Consider the following 18,187-nt stretch of genomic DNA (forward strand, 5'->3'; position numbering starts at 1 on the left):
AGCACTGAACATGTCACGCCTTGGGGCTATGTTTTCAGACTTTGAGACAATAACACAATAAGCAGGATGTTGGTGAGGGTTAAGGTAAATGAACATTTACAGAGCTTGGAAGGGCTTCAACCAAGGCAGGGTTCTAGGTTCCAGATAGGGAAGAGGGTCGGCATTCTGCCGAGTCTTGGCTACTAACTAGGTGGTTGTATGCACTTCTAAGTCACAGAACCTCTCTGGGTCTGGACGAGAGTATGAAAAGGCCAGGGAGAGGGGAGCACATGAGGCCTGACATCTATTGTCTCTTCAAAGTATACATGATTAACAGCCTACACTGAGGAGGTATGTAACCCACTGTCACAGAATTAAAAGTTCCTAGCTAAATGACTATTTATAGTAGTCCTTAAAAACTTGTCATTTTATATATTCCATGACCTGAAACATTTATAAGTTTTCAGTACCATAAACATCTTTATGTCACATTCACAATAAATCCAATTTAACTTAAATATAACACAGTGTGGTGATTCATGTGCCATGTTCCACACGGTGTGTCCTGTTTAGATTGCTATGCAATCTAAAGGCTGAATCCTTGTAACAGCGAAGGTCTGTGAGTGAGTGAGTGCAAATGAGGCCGGCGGGACTCTGTGCAGGTCCTGACGATCCTATCATTCTACCTGGCAGAGGGATTTTGCTAATTGACTAAGGTAAGCTAATTAGTTGTTTAAAGGCAGGGAGATGAGCTGAATAGGCAGGTGTGACCGTTACAGGCCTTTAGAAGAAGAACATTTTCTCTGGCTGGCTCCAGAAGAGGACATCAGAGAGAGCAGAATCACAACAAAGATTCTTCGTACCTTTGCTGGATTGAAGATGGAAAGGGGCATGTGTAAAAGGCATCACAGCTGCCGGGAGTGAGTCCTGGCTGACAAGCAGCCTTACAACTGCAAGGAACTGGATTCTGCCACCAGTCTGAGTGCCCCCGGAAGGCCTCCAGGCAAGAGCTCGGCCAGTGCTCACATCTCTGGGCGCTCCACACAGTCATCCCGTGATGGGCTTGAGAGCTGATAAGTATGTGTTGGTTTGGGACGCTGACTGTTACAGCAGCACATTATGATTCCTTTCTCAGATTCATTTTTAAATGGAACATACATGAAGAGATTTCATTATGATTGTGGGGTAGACAATCAAAATTGTTAGCAATTGTTAGGTGTGCTTTTAAAAGTGAACACTATGCGCATGCACAGATATACATATACATAGCATATTAAACAACACACTAGCAGTAAGTCCTTGAGTTAAAGCCCATGTTGGGTTGTGGTTGGGACCGTAAGCCACTCACTTGGGTGTACTGTATTTCAGGCATTTGGGGATGATGCCTACAGGTAAAATCACGTTCTTCAATTGCCAAACACCACAGGCAGAAGGCAGCTCAACAGGAGGCATCCTTGTCATCCTGCTCTGCTTATTCTCATGTCTCATTTACTTGGTATTCCTTGTATTCAAAGAAAGCCACTTGATTAAAAGCCCAAAGTGTCAGTTTCCCCTATATCAGAAAAGTCTTCAAGTGGCTGGACAACAGATGACAAGGAGCCTCACTGCTACTCTCCTGGAGGCCATCTTACTGCCCTGCCTGCTACAAGGCTTGACCTGTGACACCAAGCTAAACTTCATGGTGATATCATTTAAACCCTAGATGTACACTCATTACCATGCTTTACTTATATATAGGAAATCTCATCAATGTAGTCAGAATTATTCTGGCTTCATGGTTTTCTTGCCATCAATAGAAACAAGTTTTAGGAATAGGCTGGAAAACTGGAATAGTCCTAACTTTTTTTTAGTGTAGACCACAACTCATGTGCTTTAAGTTAGTGAGACAATTTCTTATCCAGAATTACTCCTTTTCAAAGTGAGTATAATATAGAGAAGCCACCTGTATTACACAATAAATATTTTTTTAAATATGAGACTAGAGAAATGGTTAAGAGCACTGGCTGCTCTTCCAGAGGACCCGGGTTCAATTTCTAGAACCCATATGACAGCTCACAGCTGTCTGTAACTCCAGTTCCAGGGGATCTGATAGCCTCACACAGACATCATGCATGCAAAACACCAATGCTTGTAAATTAAAACAATAAATCAAGAAAAATTTTAAAGCAATAAACAAGAAGTTCTCAAATGATTAATATATTTATGAAGTAATTTTGGGATCTGTGTTACTATGCGTTTGTGTGTGTCCTTATTGTGAGAATGAGACACCTGAGGCCTTCAGTAGCTACTTGCTTTTCATTTGTTGATATTTACATAAAAAATCATTAGTAATTTCAAGTTGATACTTGTATTCTATGGTATTCTGCTAACTTTTCCAACTTCATTGACAGAATTACCTCTCGCAGCAATCGTGGCCACTGTGGGTTTAATGCTTCATCAAGAGATTTCAAACCAGACATTAAAAGAGATCATTTTGTCAGCCTTATTGGTCCTGTATGATATCACTATAGGCCACTGTCACGAGTAAGCACTATCACTACACACAAAGGCTTGGGAAACTTCTAGGACTTTTCACTCTAGCAGATATAATTCAAACCTCTGAAAGTTTAAACAGGCGCATTAACAGAAATCGCCCATCTTATAATTTCCTTTGGTTAATCAAAGATCTGCATAAAATGTGAAGCAGAAAGGAATGGGAATTAACAGGTGGCTCTCAAAATTGTTTCAGAATTTAACTCAAATATACTTAATCTAAAATCTTTGCTACATCCACTATCAAAGGTGAAAATCTGGTAGCTGTATTAACAGCGAGCTACAAGAAGAGGCCACAGTCACGGTACAGTATGGCTAGCAAAATCTACTTATTTCCCCATGTTTGAGGCGAGGTGTGGTTATGTGACTTGCTTGGCCAATGACATGCAAGCAGAACTGTTGGGTGTGACTTCGGGATGGGGATTGAACAGCTGCTGCATGCCTAGCCATAGGCCTCTCTCTGTGGAAGCAGACAGTCAGTCTCTAGCAGCCTGACCCCTGAGCACAGCTCCACCCCCAAATACACGTCCCCACTGGATGTGGAGCAAAAGCAAGCAGGGTTTATTCTGTGTGAAGCATTTACGTATACTCAGTTGTCATTTAAACCCAACTAAACTTATTTTGACAGACACACATATAACTGCATGAAAAAGGAGGCTTAAAATTGAAGCAAAACTCAACTGCTAAATTCAAAAGGAAGGAAGGAAGGAAAGACAGAACTACTGTGTCTTGTCTTGGAACCTTCCTAGCTCCGGTCTTCATAACAGCACAATATGTTTTTTTTATTACAAGTAAGAAAATGGGCCAAGCCCACAGTTGGTAAACAACACATATTTTAATTTTAATTCTGACAGTGCTGAATGAAGCTCACTGTTCCTTCTCAAAACAGGCTGCTTTACATCTTCATTTACTATTTTGGGCACTGACTTTTAACCAGTGACTTGAAACCTCATCAACTTTCTCCTTGAATGTTGAAATAAGCTTAAAGTAATAGATTTATAAATAGTTTTGGGATTCTGATCATTCATACACTCTTGTTCACTCATGAAACCCGAAAAATTGTCAGTGTCACTGGTAGTTCACTAACCTTTGGCCTCATGAGTGCAGTGACAACTTACACTTAAAACAGAGTAGAAATGTGTTAGAAGTAGTTACTCCCTACACTCATTGCAATCTCTGGGCATGTTCCTTTAGATCCATCCAACCAACAGGTGGAGATTTCACAGATGATGCCCTTACAGTCACAGAGTCCTGACGACATTGTAAAAACTGTGGAGTCAGCACCACAGTTGGAAAGGCCCTGGCCTTTCAAAGACAGAATGACCACAACAGAGGCCAGAGCATTCTCTCTCTTTGTGTGAAGGCCTATAATTATTAATACTAATTTTTAACAAGAAATAAAGCCAAAATCATGATACCTGGTATGTGGCTTCTTAGGTATGATCATTCTATTGCTCTTTATATAATAGTAAACTTACTTTGGTATTCTCAACATAATTAAGTATTAGAAACTGAAGCTCCCGGTCGTTTTTTGTTTGTTTGTTTTTACTTGTCCATTTTATTAGATTTTCATGTTCTCTCTGATGTTGCTGTCATGGACCAGTGGAAACCAGCCAGCTCTTATTCCAAAGTTAACCTACTAAGAGGAGTTCTTACAGTTCTTGGCTTTTTTCTTACTCTGTCATGCCAGGCTCTCCACAACGAGTAGAAACAGCATTGATGTCTTCATCGTTCACTGTTTCACACGCTGTGAGTGAGCTTGGATGGTATAAATTCAAGATTCCACTTAACTATTTGCAAACCATGGATAGGAACTTAGGTCTCTGAAACATAGCTTTCTTGTCTGTAAATCTTCCGTGAGATTTGCCTTATGCGATTGGGTACATGATCTATAGGTGGTGTTTAATTAACAGTGCTACACAGGATTACATACGGCATATGGCAGGGTCTTTGAAGCTCTGAATGCTATACAAATCTTTACTTAAAACCACTGCAGTCAGATGTGAAATTGCCTGGGCTTGTCTGCCATAGAATAAAAATAAAAATAAAAATAAAAATAGAAATAAAAGCTATCACATTGAATATAATAGCTAGCCTTTCAGCTACTGGTATGCATTGTCTATAAGCAAGTAACGTTTGTTAAGTTTTTCGTCTTGCCAACTTTCTTCCCAAGAGAAACATCCCATTCTGCATCTGTAGAGATTAACTTTGCAACATTCCACCTTTCTCCCTGCTTTGCAACTAGGGGATAAGCACAGGCTACAGCTTTGCTGCCACAACTTCACATCTTCATGCCGCTGAGTGCAAAAAGCATGGACCACAGACTTTGGGCCTCACAAGGGTTATGGCCAGAATATGTGAGTTCTAATTGCAAGGAGGCGACGGGCAAGCTGTGATGTACGTGGCATGCAGCAATGCATGTAGGGAGGCTTCAGTAGCATGGCTGTAAGCAGCAGGCCTAGCCTCTACTCTTAGGTTTCTAGGCCTCTGTAGAAATTCTATGACCTAATTCAACTTTTACTCAACAAATACAGTTTTTCTACCCAGGTGCCTGACTTCTGTGGAATGTTTTGTAAATAACAAATGTCTCTTGTTCCATTTCTAATTTGATAGAAAAATGTATTCCAGTTTACATAGTGCTAACCCCTAGATGGCACAGAGATTGCGTGACCCTCAAGCATTCTTGTACCTACTAGAATCAGAGCAGTCGATTAGTCAGTGCATCCCCACTCCCCTCTAAGAGTGTCTATTCATTCCTGAGAAGCACACAGAAAGCAGTCTTGCTCAAATCTCCAGTCACAGCCATATTCCTGTGCTGGCTAGGGACAGAATGTAAAGGGAAATAACAAATACATGTAACACACAATCATGTAATTCCCTCCTATACAAGTTTTACTTAGTGGGTGAGGTTAGCTAGTAAACAAACGATGATGCCCCGGGCAATATGTACTGAGTTCTGTATGAGTGATCCTACATCACTAAGGGAACACAGCCAATAGAACTTCTGTCAGTAATGGAAATGCTCTGTGAAGGCATGATAGCCAATAATGTCATCTCCAAATTCATGGAGCTACTGAGAACTGCAGTAAGGCTAGCATGACTGAGAAAATAAAATTTCAATTTCATTAATTTATTTGAAATCAGATAGCCACATATGGCTAGTGCCTCATATATCACATCTATAGGTTCTAAAAGGGCAAAATATTTTAAATAGGCTCATACAGAAGGTTTACATAGTAACCTTAAGTCTCAACAGTACGCCACGACATGTATTACCGTAGACATCGCACACAAAAACAAGCTAAAGTGAAAGAGCTTACGTTTCTTACTTGGGTCACTAACAAGGCAGAGGTGGAATTACTATTTCAAACCTAGGTTCATACAAGTTTTTCCCCACTGACAGAAGCTCTTGCAGCTTATAGAAGACCTTCCAGATAGATGAGATGTGAACTGAGCATTGATGGGCAATTAAGACATATGCATAGTGGTAGTGGAAGAATAGTAAGGCATGAACAGAACTCTGGGGGCAAGTCGGCTTCATTTTATACAGTTAGGAGCTAGATTTTGAAAGACTTAGAATGTCAGGATAAAGGCTGACATTCTAAGAAGAAGAAATAGCATCTTCTGGTTTGTTCAAGAGCAGTGGTTCTCAACCTTCCTAATGATGAGACCCTTTAATACAGCTCCTCATGCCCTGGTGACAGCCGACCGTAACATTATTTTTATTGCTCCTTCATAACTGTAATTTTGCTACTGCTATAAATTGTAAACATCTGTGTTTTCCAGTGGTCTTAGGAGACCCCTGTGAAGGGTAACCCCAAAAGGGCTATGACCCACTGGTTGAGAACCCCTTCTCTAGAGGCAGTGAAACTAGATTGGGTCCGGAAAGCAGAGAGAGCTTTGGTGTTATTATCAGAGGTTTCAGAGATGTGCCCATTGGTTCCACGCAGCCGAGGTGCCAATAAGGATGAGAAGAAACAGCAGAGAGAAGCCCGGAAGGGAGTGAATTTCCTTGGTGGAGGTTGAAAACTCTGTGTTCTCTGGGTCACATTTGGTCAATAAATGTGTTTGTTTGTTTCAAATAATGTTGAGATATTAAAATTTTGCTGCCAATATTTTAAAATTTAAGGGTTTATGGGAAAAACCGAGTTTATGATCATGATGGGGCAAAAGCAAAAGTCAGTGTGCCAACCTGGAATGGAGTCAGCTTGGCACTGCTCAAAATGACTGCTCACCACTCTTCTCTGGGGAGGCTCTCTCCAATTTTTCAGTCCTTTCCAGTTCCTCTTCTGTCTTAAAGTGGTGTTACCCACACCACTTTCTACAAAAACCCTAACAAAACAGCTGTTACCAAATGATCTCTATTTTAAATAGCTAAAATAATTTTCCTGCATTTTAGTCTCATGAAATAAAATCTAAATCAAGATATTCTTATCTAGACAAAGCAGCTACTTGGGAGATGTAGAGAAAACGCAGTGTGCCCCTTTTCTGTCCACAAAAGCACATTACTAATATGATCTGAACCCACGTAAGGCCCTGGCCACTAATATTAGACAGGACTCAGCTGGCGGTGAAATCCCGCTGGAGTTTTGGGATTGGGGTTGAGAGGACATGGTTTACAGACTGGTGGAGTTGTAACACAGGAGCCTAGAGGTGATATGCGACCATGATTCACTGGACATGTGCTTTGGGCAATAGAGCAAAAGAGAGAGCTGGCCACCAAAACAAATGGAGCAGCCATGTGAGGTAGAGTGAGTGCAAGAAAGGAATGAGGGTGCTCCTGGCTTCCTCTGGATGACTCTGTTCACAGATTTGGTGAAAAATCTCTGCAAAAAATTATTTGCATTAAAATATCCCATTTTCACTTCCAGATTTAAAAGATTCAAACCTAGAATGGAAACTGTTATTTTATGGAAGCATTTTTTTTTTTTCAAATACCACACCTTATAAATACATGGCAACAGGTAAATTTCCTTCCTCCCCAGTCAAAAACCAGTACAACCTGAGGTAGAACAAATACAGAAGGGCTTCTTCAACCTACAGTAATGGCCTGGCCTATCACAGCAGAGAGCCTCTTCACGGGTGAGGAGCTCAGTTCTGGGTTGGGCACAGTCTTCAGAGGTGATGGTGGTTACCATGACAACTTCCTAGTCAGTTTCTTCTGTATGCCATTTTATACAAAATGTCTCCACAGGGAAACTTGGTCCCCTTGCCAGATTAGAATGTAATGAATCTAGTAAAGTATGAAGGCAAATTGGGATCTAATTTGACTTCTATATTAAAGTTTCCAGTTACTTTAAGGCAGTGGTTCTCAACCTATGGGTCATGGAAGTCAAAGACCCTTTCACAGGGGTCGCCTAAGAACACCAGAAAGCACAGATATTTACATTACAATTCATAAAAGTTTTGAAGTAGCAACAAAAATAATTTTATAGTTGGGGTCACCATAACATGAGGAGCTGTATTAAAGGTCGCAGCATTAGGAAGCTAAGGGCCACTGCTTTAAGTGCACTCTCTGGACCAAAGACAGTGAAAAAATGATGATTTCTTAGGTTAAATATGAGTTGAAGTGTCCATCCATTTTCTTTAACTCCAAAATATCTTGCTTTACTTTGTCTGCCTTAAGTACAGATCTAACATACAAATTTATAAGTTTGATTTGTACTCATTTAACAAAATGATTTTCATATAAAATTATAATGCTAGAAAAATTATACCTGTAAAAAACCCACAGAAGCCTATACATCTCTCTCTTGGCCCAGTTTGGCTTTGGAAGATGTAGCAATACTATTATTAGACTTAAACTGTCTAGATCATACATTGAGAAACTGTGTATGAGAGTTAGTTTTACTGGAATTCAGCATGAAAAGAACAGTACAACTATTCAGTTAGTATTAGCATGACATCTGTTTTATACACACAGTAGAGTTATACTGATATGGAGAATATCTTCTTTCAACAGAGCAAAGGTGAAGATCTAGCTGTTTATCAAGCAACCACGGTTTCTAAGACTTAAGTGTCCCACTAACTCTTCTTCAGGCTTCACATCATTCTACTAAATGAATGGCCTCCTAAAGGTGTGTGTGTGTCTGTGTTTACATAAGTCTTTTGTTGCCGAGATGGGTTCTATATAGCTCATCGTGGCCTCAAACATGTGGTCCTCTTGCCTCTGACTCCCCAGTCCTGGCAATTTCAGGCTTGTACTATTCTGACTGGATCGTTTCCTGCAGTAATCCTTCACAGACTCGGTAGCACATGCAGGTGACTTTTCCTCAGGTTTCTAGTGACTTTAAGCTATTTTCATTTCTTTGCTGATTTTCTTATAATTTAATTTTCAACTGGCTGGCACACAGAAGGAATTAAATGCTAATTTACTTAGGTACTTTGTGTTAAGTTAACAGGATCTCTAGTGAATGGTTGCCAAATTACATTTCAATCAGAGGTGGCAAGGTGTAAAATAACAGGGAAGTAAATTTTTTTTTCACACAGAATATGTATAACTAAACAGGACCATGACCTTAGAACCATGTGGGACATACAGATGGCCTCTGGGAGAATCTCATGGTTAGCAACTTTGCTACAGAAACATTTTTTTTTTTTCTTAGAACCAATGGGTGGGAAGCTATAGGATTGCTTCTACAATTACAAATGGAAACATTGCCTTAAAATAGTTCCTATAGTCTTTTAAGTGCTTATAGTTACAGTAATGGTCTGTATCAGGAAGAAAGAATCAGTGTTGGAACCAAATAGATCACACAGTGAAACTATAACATATTCAACTAGAAATCAATGATAAGGTAAGTGAATATAATTTATAAATTGTTCAATAACAGGGAAAGCAGTATTGCCATCACTTTTCTCTAAAATAACCTCAGAGATATGGAGAGCATATGGAGTATGTTCTTTCTGAAATATGTCCGGGGGAAAGGATAAAAGAACACACTTGAAACATATGCAGAAAAGATGAATTAACTTATTTTGCATATAGAACTATCCCTTCTACTCTGACTCAAGTCAGACACACTGGGGTTTGTTTTCTGTAAGCAATATGTTTACTTTCTCTGGGTCTATATTTTCACTAGAGTAAAAAAACAAAGATAATCTTCTTGAAGAATTTCCATGGAATAACAATACATAGAAGCTGCACAATTAATGGTAGCTATTATTGCTGTTCTTGGTTTTCGATACCATAGCCTCCTAAAAGGAGATATACTACAACTATTGTGAAACAATATTTAGAACCCTGCCGTCATCAGTATAGAGTCTGGACCCACATGATGGGTTTATACACTAATTCTGTTATTTCCTGGGGGAGGGGTCTGGGCAAACAATTTTCAAATATGTGTAGGATGCTGTTTTATGGATGGTTAGAAACTCATGTTACTGACACCCGAGACTGCATTTTACATACTCTCCAGGGTTTTTTTTTTCCCAAGTTTTTTTCGAAACAGGGTTTCTCTGTGTAGCATTGGCTGTCCTGGACTCACTTTGTAGACCAGGCTGGCCTCAAACTCACAGAGATCCACCTGCTTCTGCCTCACTATTTCTGGAGAAAAAGCCTTTTAAAATGATTTAAAATGATGGGAAGAGAAGGAAAATGCTAGCTTTGTCATCCACCTAGCTTTACTGAACCAACTGACAGTTTAGCTAATCACCGTAATTAGAGACCACCACTTCCATTAAATGAGACGCTCTCTACCAGCATGAAAGTGTCCTGAAGCACTTCCTTTTCTGGTGAGCTGGAGCAGGCTTCAGTTATGACTGTAAAGTGCTTCCAAGTCTGTTACCTACGTGAACTTCCTGTGTTCTGCATGGTATCGCAGTAGAAGAATTACTGCAGAGAAACCTGCTCTGGACCAGTGGTTCTGTGTCTACAGATCTGTGGGGGACGCTGAGACGGTGAAAGGAGTGACGTGAAACAAAAGAAAGAAGTTTGGATCCATTTCTCTTGGCTGTAAGTTGACTCTAAGACAGTGAAGAATTCATTTGTGGACAGCCTCCTTGTTATGAGTAGAGGCATATATGGTGTACTTAAAAATACTACCTTCCTTGTGGAACATTTTGTCTTGGCAACTCAAGAAGCAATATTGTGGCACAGAAATCTGTTCCATTTTTCTCATATGTGTATGTAGAAACTTCCTTTCAGATTTGTCTGTGTGAGACACAGACAAGTGAATGTACTTTTAGTTTTGAAAACCTTCACATTTTGTTTAAGCTTTTCTTACTATTTCAAAAATGCTTGCAGGGTGGTATTTTATAAATCCCCAAATCCTAGTAATAACTTAAGCATGATGACAGCTTATATGAAGTAAGCTCAAGATTGAGGACTTGGCATTACATGCTTAGAAATAAGTCTACAATAGTCTACATTATTTTCAGGTACACCTAATGTTAATTTATAGCTTCAATACACACTAAGTTAGTGAGTGTGTGCAGTAAAGTACCCTGAGAACACAGGCTGTGTTTGTGACTCCAGACTTCAAGTTCTACTTCTAGTGCCAACTCGCTGAGCAAGTTTTTGAATTTCTTTTGGCCTCACTATCCTCATTTGTGAAACAGGGCTAACAAAAGGCTATGGGCCTTCCAAGCTACACACTGTAGTACCTAAGCAGTCCCTGGCTAGTAAGGAGTTAAAAAAACAAAACAAAACACCTACAGGAGGCTCATAACCAAATTTTGGGCAGAGTGCAGAGAATCTTATGAAAGAAGGGGGAAATAGAAAGGGAAGGGACAGGAGCTCCACCAGGAGAGCAACAGAACCAAAAAATCTGGGCACAGGGGTCTTTTCTAAGACTGATACTCCAACAAGGGACCACACATGGAGATAAACTAGAACCCCTGCACAGATGTAGCCCATGGCAGCTAAGTATCCAAGTGGGTACCTTAGTAAGGGGAACAGGGACTGTCTCTGACAATTAGTGGCTGCCTCTTTGATCACCTACCCCTGAGGGGGAACAGCCTTACCAGGGCACAGAGGAAGATAATGCAGCCAGTCCTGATGAGACCCGATAGACTAGGGTCAGATGGAAGGGGAAGAGGATCTCCCCTATCTGTGGACTTGGGGAGGGGCATGGGAGGAGATGAGGGAGGGAGGTTGGGATTGGGAGGGGTATGAGGGAGGGGGCTACAGCTGGGATACAAAATGAATAAACTGTAATTAATATAAAAAATAAAAATTAAAATAAAAAAACAGCTACAATTATGGTCATCCAGTTATTCAATTTGACTCCTTTTAATTGTTTGACTGTTGGACCCTTCCTAGAATTTTAAGTAAATTATTGTAGGAAATAAGTCAAATGTAAATGTATAAAACAGAAAAACAAGAATATGAAAATAAAAGTAATGTTTAAACAGGGAGTTACCTTGCTGTTATATCTGTATTTATGAGTCTTTTTTATAGAAAACTAGTATTGCAACAAGCCAGAAGAAACTTAGATAGCTGCAATGATTCAGTCTGAAGACTGACCATATCATTAATTGTCCAGTAGCCACTTTGTCCCTCCCTCTCCAGAGTAAACATGGAAAACTTTTATTTCTACCTGTTCCTAAAGCAGGTAGTTAACTAGGACTAGGGCGGCTTCCTAGTAAGAAATCACTGTCACAGAACAAAACCAGAGCAAATCTTAATTCTATACAATAGAGTTAGCAAAATGAGTAAACTACTCTGGGTCTAGGCCTATGGATGGACGCAGTTTGCAAGTAATGGTACGTTTAACATTATTGACATTAATTAACTGACAAATTTTCAGTGTTCGTTGTCAAATCTTATGACAGTTCATCAAGGAAGAACAGGAACTGTTACCCCAAACTTTATGAAGGCCTGCAAATTTCTCCGTGAGAAGTTCGAGCCAGTAGTCCCCTCTACTTACAAAGGCATCGTTGAACAGCGCAGGCAGCCTGAATCACACACGGAAGCTAGGGAACAAAGCTCCGTGTACACACTGCAAATGCAGCTCTAGTGTCCGCCTCCGCATCCAGCTCTTGGCTGTCACAGGTTGGGACACACACAGTTTTACTGCTGCGGGGTCCTCTTTAGTTTTCCAGCATTTCTGTCCTCCAGACTCCATGCTGACACAGAGACTGCAGGCTTAGAAGCAACAGCAGGAGGTGACTCCCACCTGGGCTGCACGCTCATTCAGCCTCCAAGTGCTCCATAAATCAAATTCACTAGGACAACTAGTTCCCGGGAAGCCTGTGCAACTCTGAATACGCGGCAAGCTGTGCTTCTCAGCCAGGTGCTCCAGAAGTCCCTAGGCCCAGTTCGAGGCTACTCAAGAGTTCGCACCTGAGGCCAACCCTCCAGCCACTGACCCCAAGCGATCTACAACAGACACAACACACAAGAGGGGCGGGAACAGGGGACCTCACCTCCGTCTTCTTCTTCCAGGGAGTTCATACAAGGAAAATAGCCCGCTAGAGCCTCAAAGGAGGCAGAGAGGCTACTCCGGCTCTGGGAGCGCTGCATGGAGCGCCCTGAGGCCCCCGTGCCCCCCAGCCCCTGCCGGCCCATCTTGGTGGAGGACCCGCTCTTTCCGCGGTACAAGATACGAGGCGTCTTGGCGGCTGGCGCGCGGCAACCGCTGCGGTTCCACAGCCTGTGGGTGGGGGGCCGGGCTGGTTCCTCAGAACCCTAGGTTCCGTCCCTGCCTCCCCGGCCCGGTCGGGCTGGGACGTTGCTGGGACTTTGGCTTTTCTGGAGAGGGACCAGGAGAGCCGTCAGGAGGCGCAGCTGATCACGGTGGAAGTCCGAGGTGTCACGGGGGAGCTGAGGATCCCGGAGGCTGGAGCCGCTACCCGGCGCCCTCCTCGCTGGGAGATGCTGCTGATGCTGAGCCCGCCGCCAATCAGAGGCTGCAGGGGGCGGCACCGCAGCGCGAGCGCCAGGGCGCACCGCAGGTTCTGGCCTGCAGACCCCTGTAGCCGCTGCAGTTTCCTTCCCTGGCAATGACCAGCACCTGGGAATGTGACTAATTAGGTGGAATGAGTTAGAATGAGTTACCTCAGAGTGGTAACATGTGGGGAAAATTCCTGGCAACCACTTTCCCTTAACAGTCTCTCTTCAGCAGCTGTTCACACTAATCAGGTGTAGAGAAGAGACACTGTCTTCAAATCATGACCATATTTTGACCAGGTCTTATGAACCCCCCCCCCCTTTTTTTTCAACTTTCTTTTAAAGTAACGGTAAAAAGTCAAAAGAGGAGCTCTTTAAAAAAAGAGACAACAGAAGCACCAACAAAGGAAAAAGCACAATGAGGTCCATAAAGTTTGCATTCGCTCCAGGAAACGAATTTCTTCTTTCTCTACATAAAGCAATCAGCTGCCCATTTTTTGCTAAGAATAACCATTAAGTGTAACATCACAGTAAAAGGTTAAATCCTAACAGAACATTGGAAGTAACACAGACATACTAAAAACAATAGCTGATAAGCAAAGTTACCATAATAATTCCTCAAGTTGGAAATTTTTGTCCCTGAACATAAAGCAATTTTGATAACATTTTACTAGGAGTCAGGGGAATGTCCTAAGTTTCCTAAACCTTAGATAAGCCACTTATCCCCTCCATTTTCCCAGGTGACACACACACATGCTCATGCACACACACATAGGGTTTTTATTTGAAGTACTGGGAGATTCAAATACTCAAGTTCAGCTAAGATTCAGCTTTAGCTAAGATCCAGTGAACACCAGGTGTCTGTAGATGCTTATAACAGTGATTTGAGCAGCTCAAACTCCCCACTGATGTGTGTTTACCCCCTTGCCAGAGGGGAGGAGTTAGGGGGTAGCAATAAAGCACTAGAAGGCAGAGTGTTAAAAAGAAAAATAATGCAAATGGAGGCCTGGGGTATGGATACATGGTGATGTAGAAGGGGTCATGTGACAGGTGATGTGTGAGGAGAGGTCTGAACGTGGAAAGAAGGCCCTGAAGGTGCTAACATAGGATGGCTGAGGAGCCAGTGAGAAGGACTTGGCTACCAGACGTAACACTTCAGAAAGTATGAGAAACGCATACAAGGAACAATACACTCACATCTTTTGAAAAAAGCTAAAACTTTTAGCACAAAAAACTACCATTGTAATAGAGGTTTTGTTATTTACATAGTTTCCTGTTTTTCAGATAGATATTCATCCTTTCCTGCAGCTCTAAGTCCAGTTTCCTTTTCAGTATTCACTTTACCACTACCAACATTTCAAAGAAGACAAATAAAAATCACAGAACTCTAGGAACACTTCTTCATACAGATCACTTTTCTTGAAAGAATGAAAGCTTTTTACTATTAAGTAAGAATTTCATTACAGGAATAAAAATATTTCAGACTTATAGACTTAAGGGACTTATTTAAAGTCACCTAATGGTTTTTGAACTGTCAGCCATAATTTTTTGGTGAGTTCTGAAAATAACTAGCATTTGATCAACAATTTATTTACTTATTTAAAAAATTTTTATGTTTTTAATTGTGTGCGCATGTGTATGTGTGTGTGAGATGGGGAGGGAGGGAGAGAGGGAGAGAGGGAGAGAGAGAAAAAGAGAGAGAGGAGAGAGAGAGAGAGAGAGAGAGAGAGAGAGCCCTCAAAGACCAGAGACATGAGATTCCCCACAGAGTTGGCATTATAGGTGGTTGGAGCTGGGTTGTGGTGTGGGTGCTGGGAATCAAACTCAGGTCCTCTGGAAAAGCAGCAAGTGCTTAGTTAGAGTCATCTCTGCAGCTTTTGATCATCATTTTAAAGAATGAAAATGAAATACAATAATCAGAGTTCAGCTTGGGTAGTGTATGCATGAGTTTGTATGCCTGTGCATGTGTGCATTGAGTTTAGATGCAAAATACTTTTTTTTTTTTTTTTGCCCTTGAAACATTTTGGAAAACATGAATGAAATAAAACAACTATCTTATATATGAGGAAATTTAGATTTAAGAGTAAAACCTTGCACTGGCTTAGAGGAATGAAAGGGTAAAAATCATTCATATCTTTATCAGGATATTCTCCTGAATGGGGATAGGATTATAAAAGCACATAGTTTTCTATATGAATCCAAATATACTTGAACAAAGTGGAAAGTCTATCATTTAGATTCTCTTAAGCGAATGAACACTCCCTGTCTAAAAACTTTTGGGAAACACTGATAGGACGCTTCTAGCTTCCTGGCAGGGGGAAAATAATGGAGGACAAGGGCTACGCAGAGACTTCCCAAAGAAATAAACTGGGTGGGAGACTTTTGTTCAAAGCACCCAGGGATATCCTGATGGGCCAGAAAGACACATCCATGTCCCTGGTAGAGGCTCATGCCAAGTCCCTGGCATGAGAAGCTCTGTGGCCCTGTTGATGTGCCTCAGCACTGCTTGGTCTGGCTGGAAAGAAGAGGTAGGTCTAGAAGAGTCTGGAGCCATCCATTTCTATCTGAGCATCACTCTTCTCTTGACAACCCCAAACAAGGCATCCCTGGGATGCTTTCAGATATATTCTCATTGAGATCTTACGTGGTACAGATGAATGACAGAAGACTGGCAGAGAGGAGTACAGGAAATGCAGGAAGGTGGAGAAAGCGACTTTACTTGCTGGGAGAAGGTTTTAAGCAAAAAGAACTAATATATACAGAGATGGTGACCAGAGGAGTCTAGTTTCACCTGGTAATTTAGAGATTTAGACTTTGATTCCACTTTATTAGTCCTATGCCCAACTGCTTTAAAATATTTCTAGTTTTACACAAATATGTATTGAACGATATTTAGCACTATTTGCTTTTTTGTTTTTGAGATGGGTCTCATTATGTAGCCCTGACTTGCCTCAACCTTACAATCTTTCTGTCCCAGTCTCCGAGTCCTGGGCATGAATACAAGCGTGCCTCAACATACATGGGTTGTTTATACACTTTTAGCAAGTCGAAGCATTAGTCCTTATTCTATTCAGACATATCTACTGTCACCATCATTAACTTAACGTTCATATAAACAAGCTACCAGTAAAAGCTGGAAACTGTCCAAATCCCAGACATGAAGAGTATACACAGTACATGCATGTGCAGGCCAGCATGTGTAGCTACATGGTTAGTACATGCAGTCTGCTATGTATAGTTACACACTATACATATTTTTGGATTTACTTCTCAAGTAATGAGCTACTAATTTCATTACACAGAAACAAGTATATTTCTAGAATACTACAACCCAGGATCCCTACTTATTTTTAATTCTCTTATTCTTCCAAACACAATTATAGATTAAGAGTCACAAACATAACACATTGCTTTCTAAAAATAAGATCTTGAAAAACTTCATCAGAAAACATGAAAATCATCTTTCTGAAGGAAAGATTAACATATATTCTGCATATACTAGTACAGTATGCCACTTGATAACTACAAACCAAGACATTTTACAGACAGAGAGCTTATATGTCATGTTAATATGTCAATTAATACATCAACCCTGACGGTATCTTCTCTGCAGATGTGCAGAAAACCTCAACAATTAAATCCCTGTTTACTGTGGCAGTGCAGGTCACTTCTAGGCTATCAGTCTCTGTAAACCATGTTGCAGGTGGTATGCATGCTCAGTTACACTCCGGTGACAGAGACTCCCAAAATAAAGCTGATAACCACTGTTATAATTAGACTTCATCAAAGATGAACACTGACAATTCAACCTTAAAGTCACACTGCTTATTTTGTCTACATGGTTATGTTAAATGTACATTTGCTTTCCCTATAGAACACACCAAATATTATATATTCACATCACCTATATATAAAACCTGAAATACACAATCTTTCTTCCTCATTCTTAGCTTTATGTCGATATGATAGAAATAAGGCATAAACTTTGGAAATTTCATTTTTCAAAGGAAATTTTAGTTTTTACTTGGCAGATTTTGAAAGTGAAGAACAGATGTTACATTTTAGCAGCTGGCCAATCCAAAACTTACAAAAACTGAAGAGGTAAAATGTTTTTGAATATGATAAGAGAAAAGACTGAGAGAGACGAAGAGGTCAATAGTTTTTTTGTATTATTTATGCTATGAGATTTATGCTAATATTTATCTCTTAACAAAATTTGCCCATGAAAGGAAGACAAAATTATTGATTAAGCATAACGAATAAGATATGTCATATGTATGTGGCATGAAGGGGGTAAAAATCATGTGCCATGAAATGAGAAGAGCACAGCAGGATAGAGGAGGAACACATATCTGGATGCACTGATCTTAATTATGTCCCTTTAAGCATAGTAATAATTATTATGATAATAGCTAACTATGTTTTTACATATATTACCTAATTTAATATAAATACTAAATGAGGCAGTTGCTACCATTGTTTCTACTTCACAGAGGACAAAATATCCATCAAATAACTATTTGAGTGTATGCTGCATACCAGACATGTTGCCATCACTGAGGTTACAACAGTACACAGCGACAGAAACCATTACCCTCTGTGCTTAGGAGCCAACAGTTACATAGTGGCTGGTATTTGCAAACTACTTATTAAAGGTACACCAGCCTTCCCCCCAAAACTCTTCATGCAAACACATAAAGCCAATATAAGCACACAACACTATGAAAGAAGTATTACCAAACACCTCATTATGTAGAAGAGGAAACTGGGCCAAAGATTAGTAAGAGATGAAACCAGCAGTAAGTCTATGAAGTTTGAGTCACAGTATAAGAACTTGTTCAGTGC

The 18,187-nt window shown here is 40.6% G+C and overlaps 1 protein-coding gene across 25 annotated transcripts in view; it reads right to left on the reverse strand.

Annotated features, from left to right (window-relative positions):
* Rims2 (regulating synaptic membrane exocytosis 2) overlaps positions 1–18,187 on the reverse strand; it is a 483,148-nt gene that overhangs the window by 12,936 nt on the left and 452,025 nt on the right. The window contains exon 1 of one of the 25 annotated variants that reach the window (XM_055626268.1): positions 12,880–13,293. The exons of the other annotated variants lie outside the window; for them this stretch is intronic. Coding sequence (XP_055482243.1) covers positions 12,880–13,021 — 142 coding nt within the window. The 5' untranslated portion in view covers positions 13,022–13,293. Of the gene's footprint in view, positions 1–12,879; positions 13,294–18,187 lie in introns of those variants that run through there. 25 annotated transcript variants of the gene reach the window in all.

The sequence above is a fragment of the Psammomys obesus genome, unplaced genomic scaffold (assembly GCF_907164565.1).
Source record: "Psammomys obesus unplaced genomic scaffold, mPsaObe1.curated_primary_1811, whole genome shotgun sequence".
NCBI classification, from domain to species: domain Eukaryota; kingdom Metazoa; phylum Chordata; class Mammalia; order Rodentia; family Muridae; genus Psammomys; species Psammomys obesus.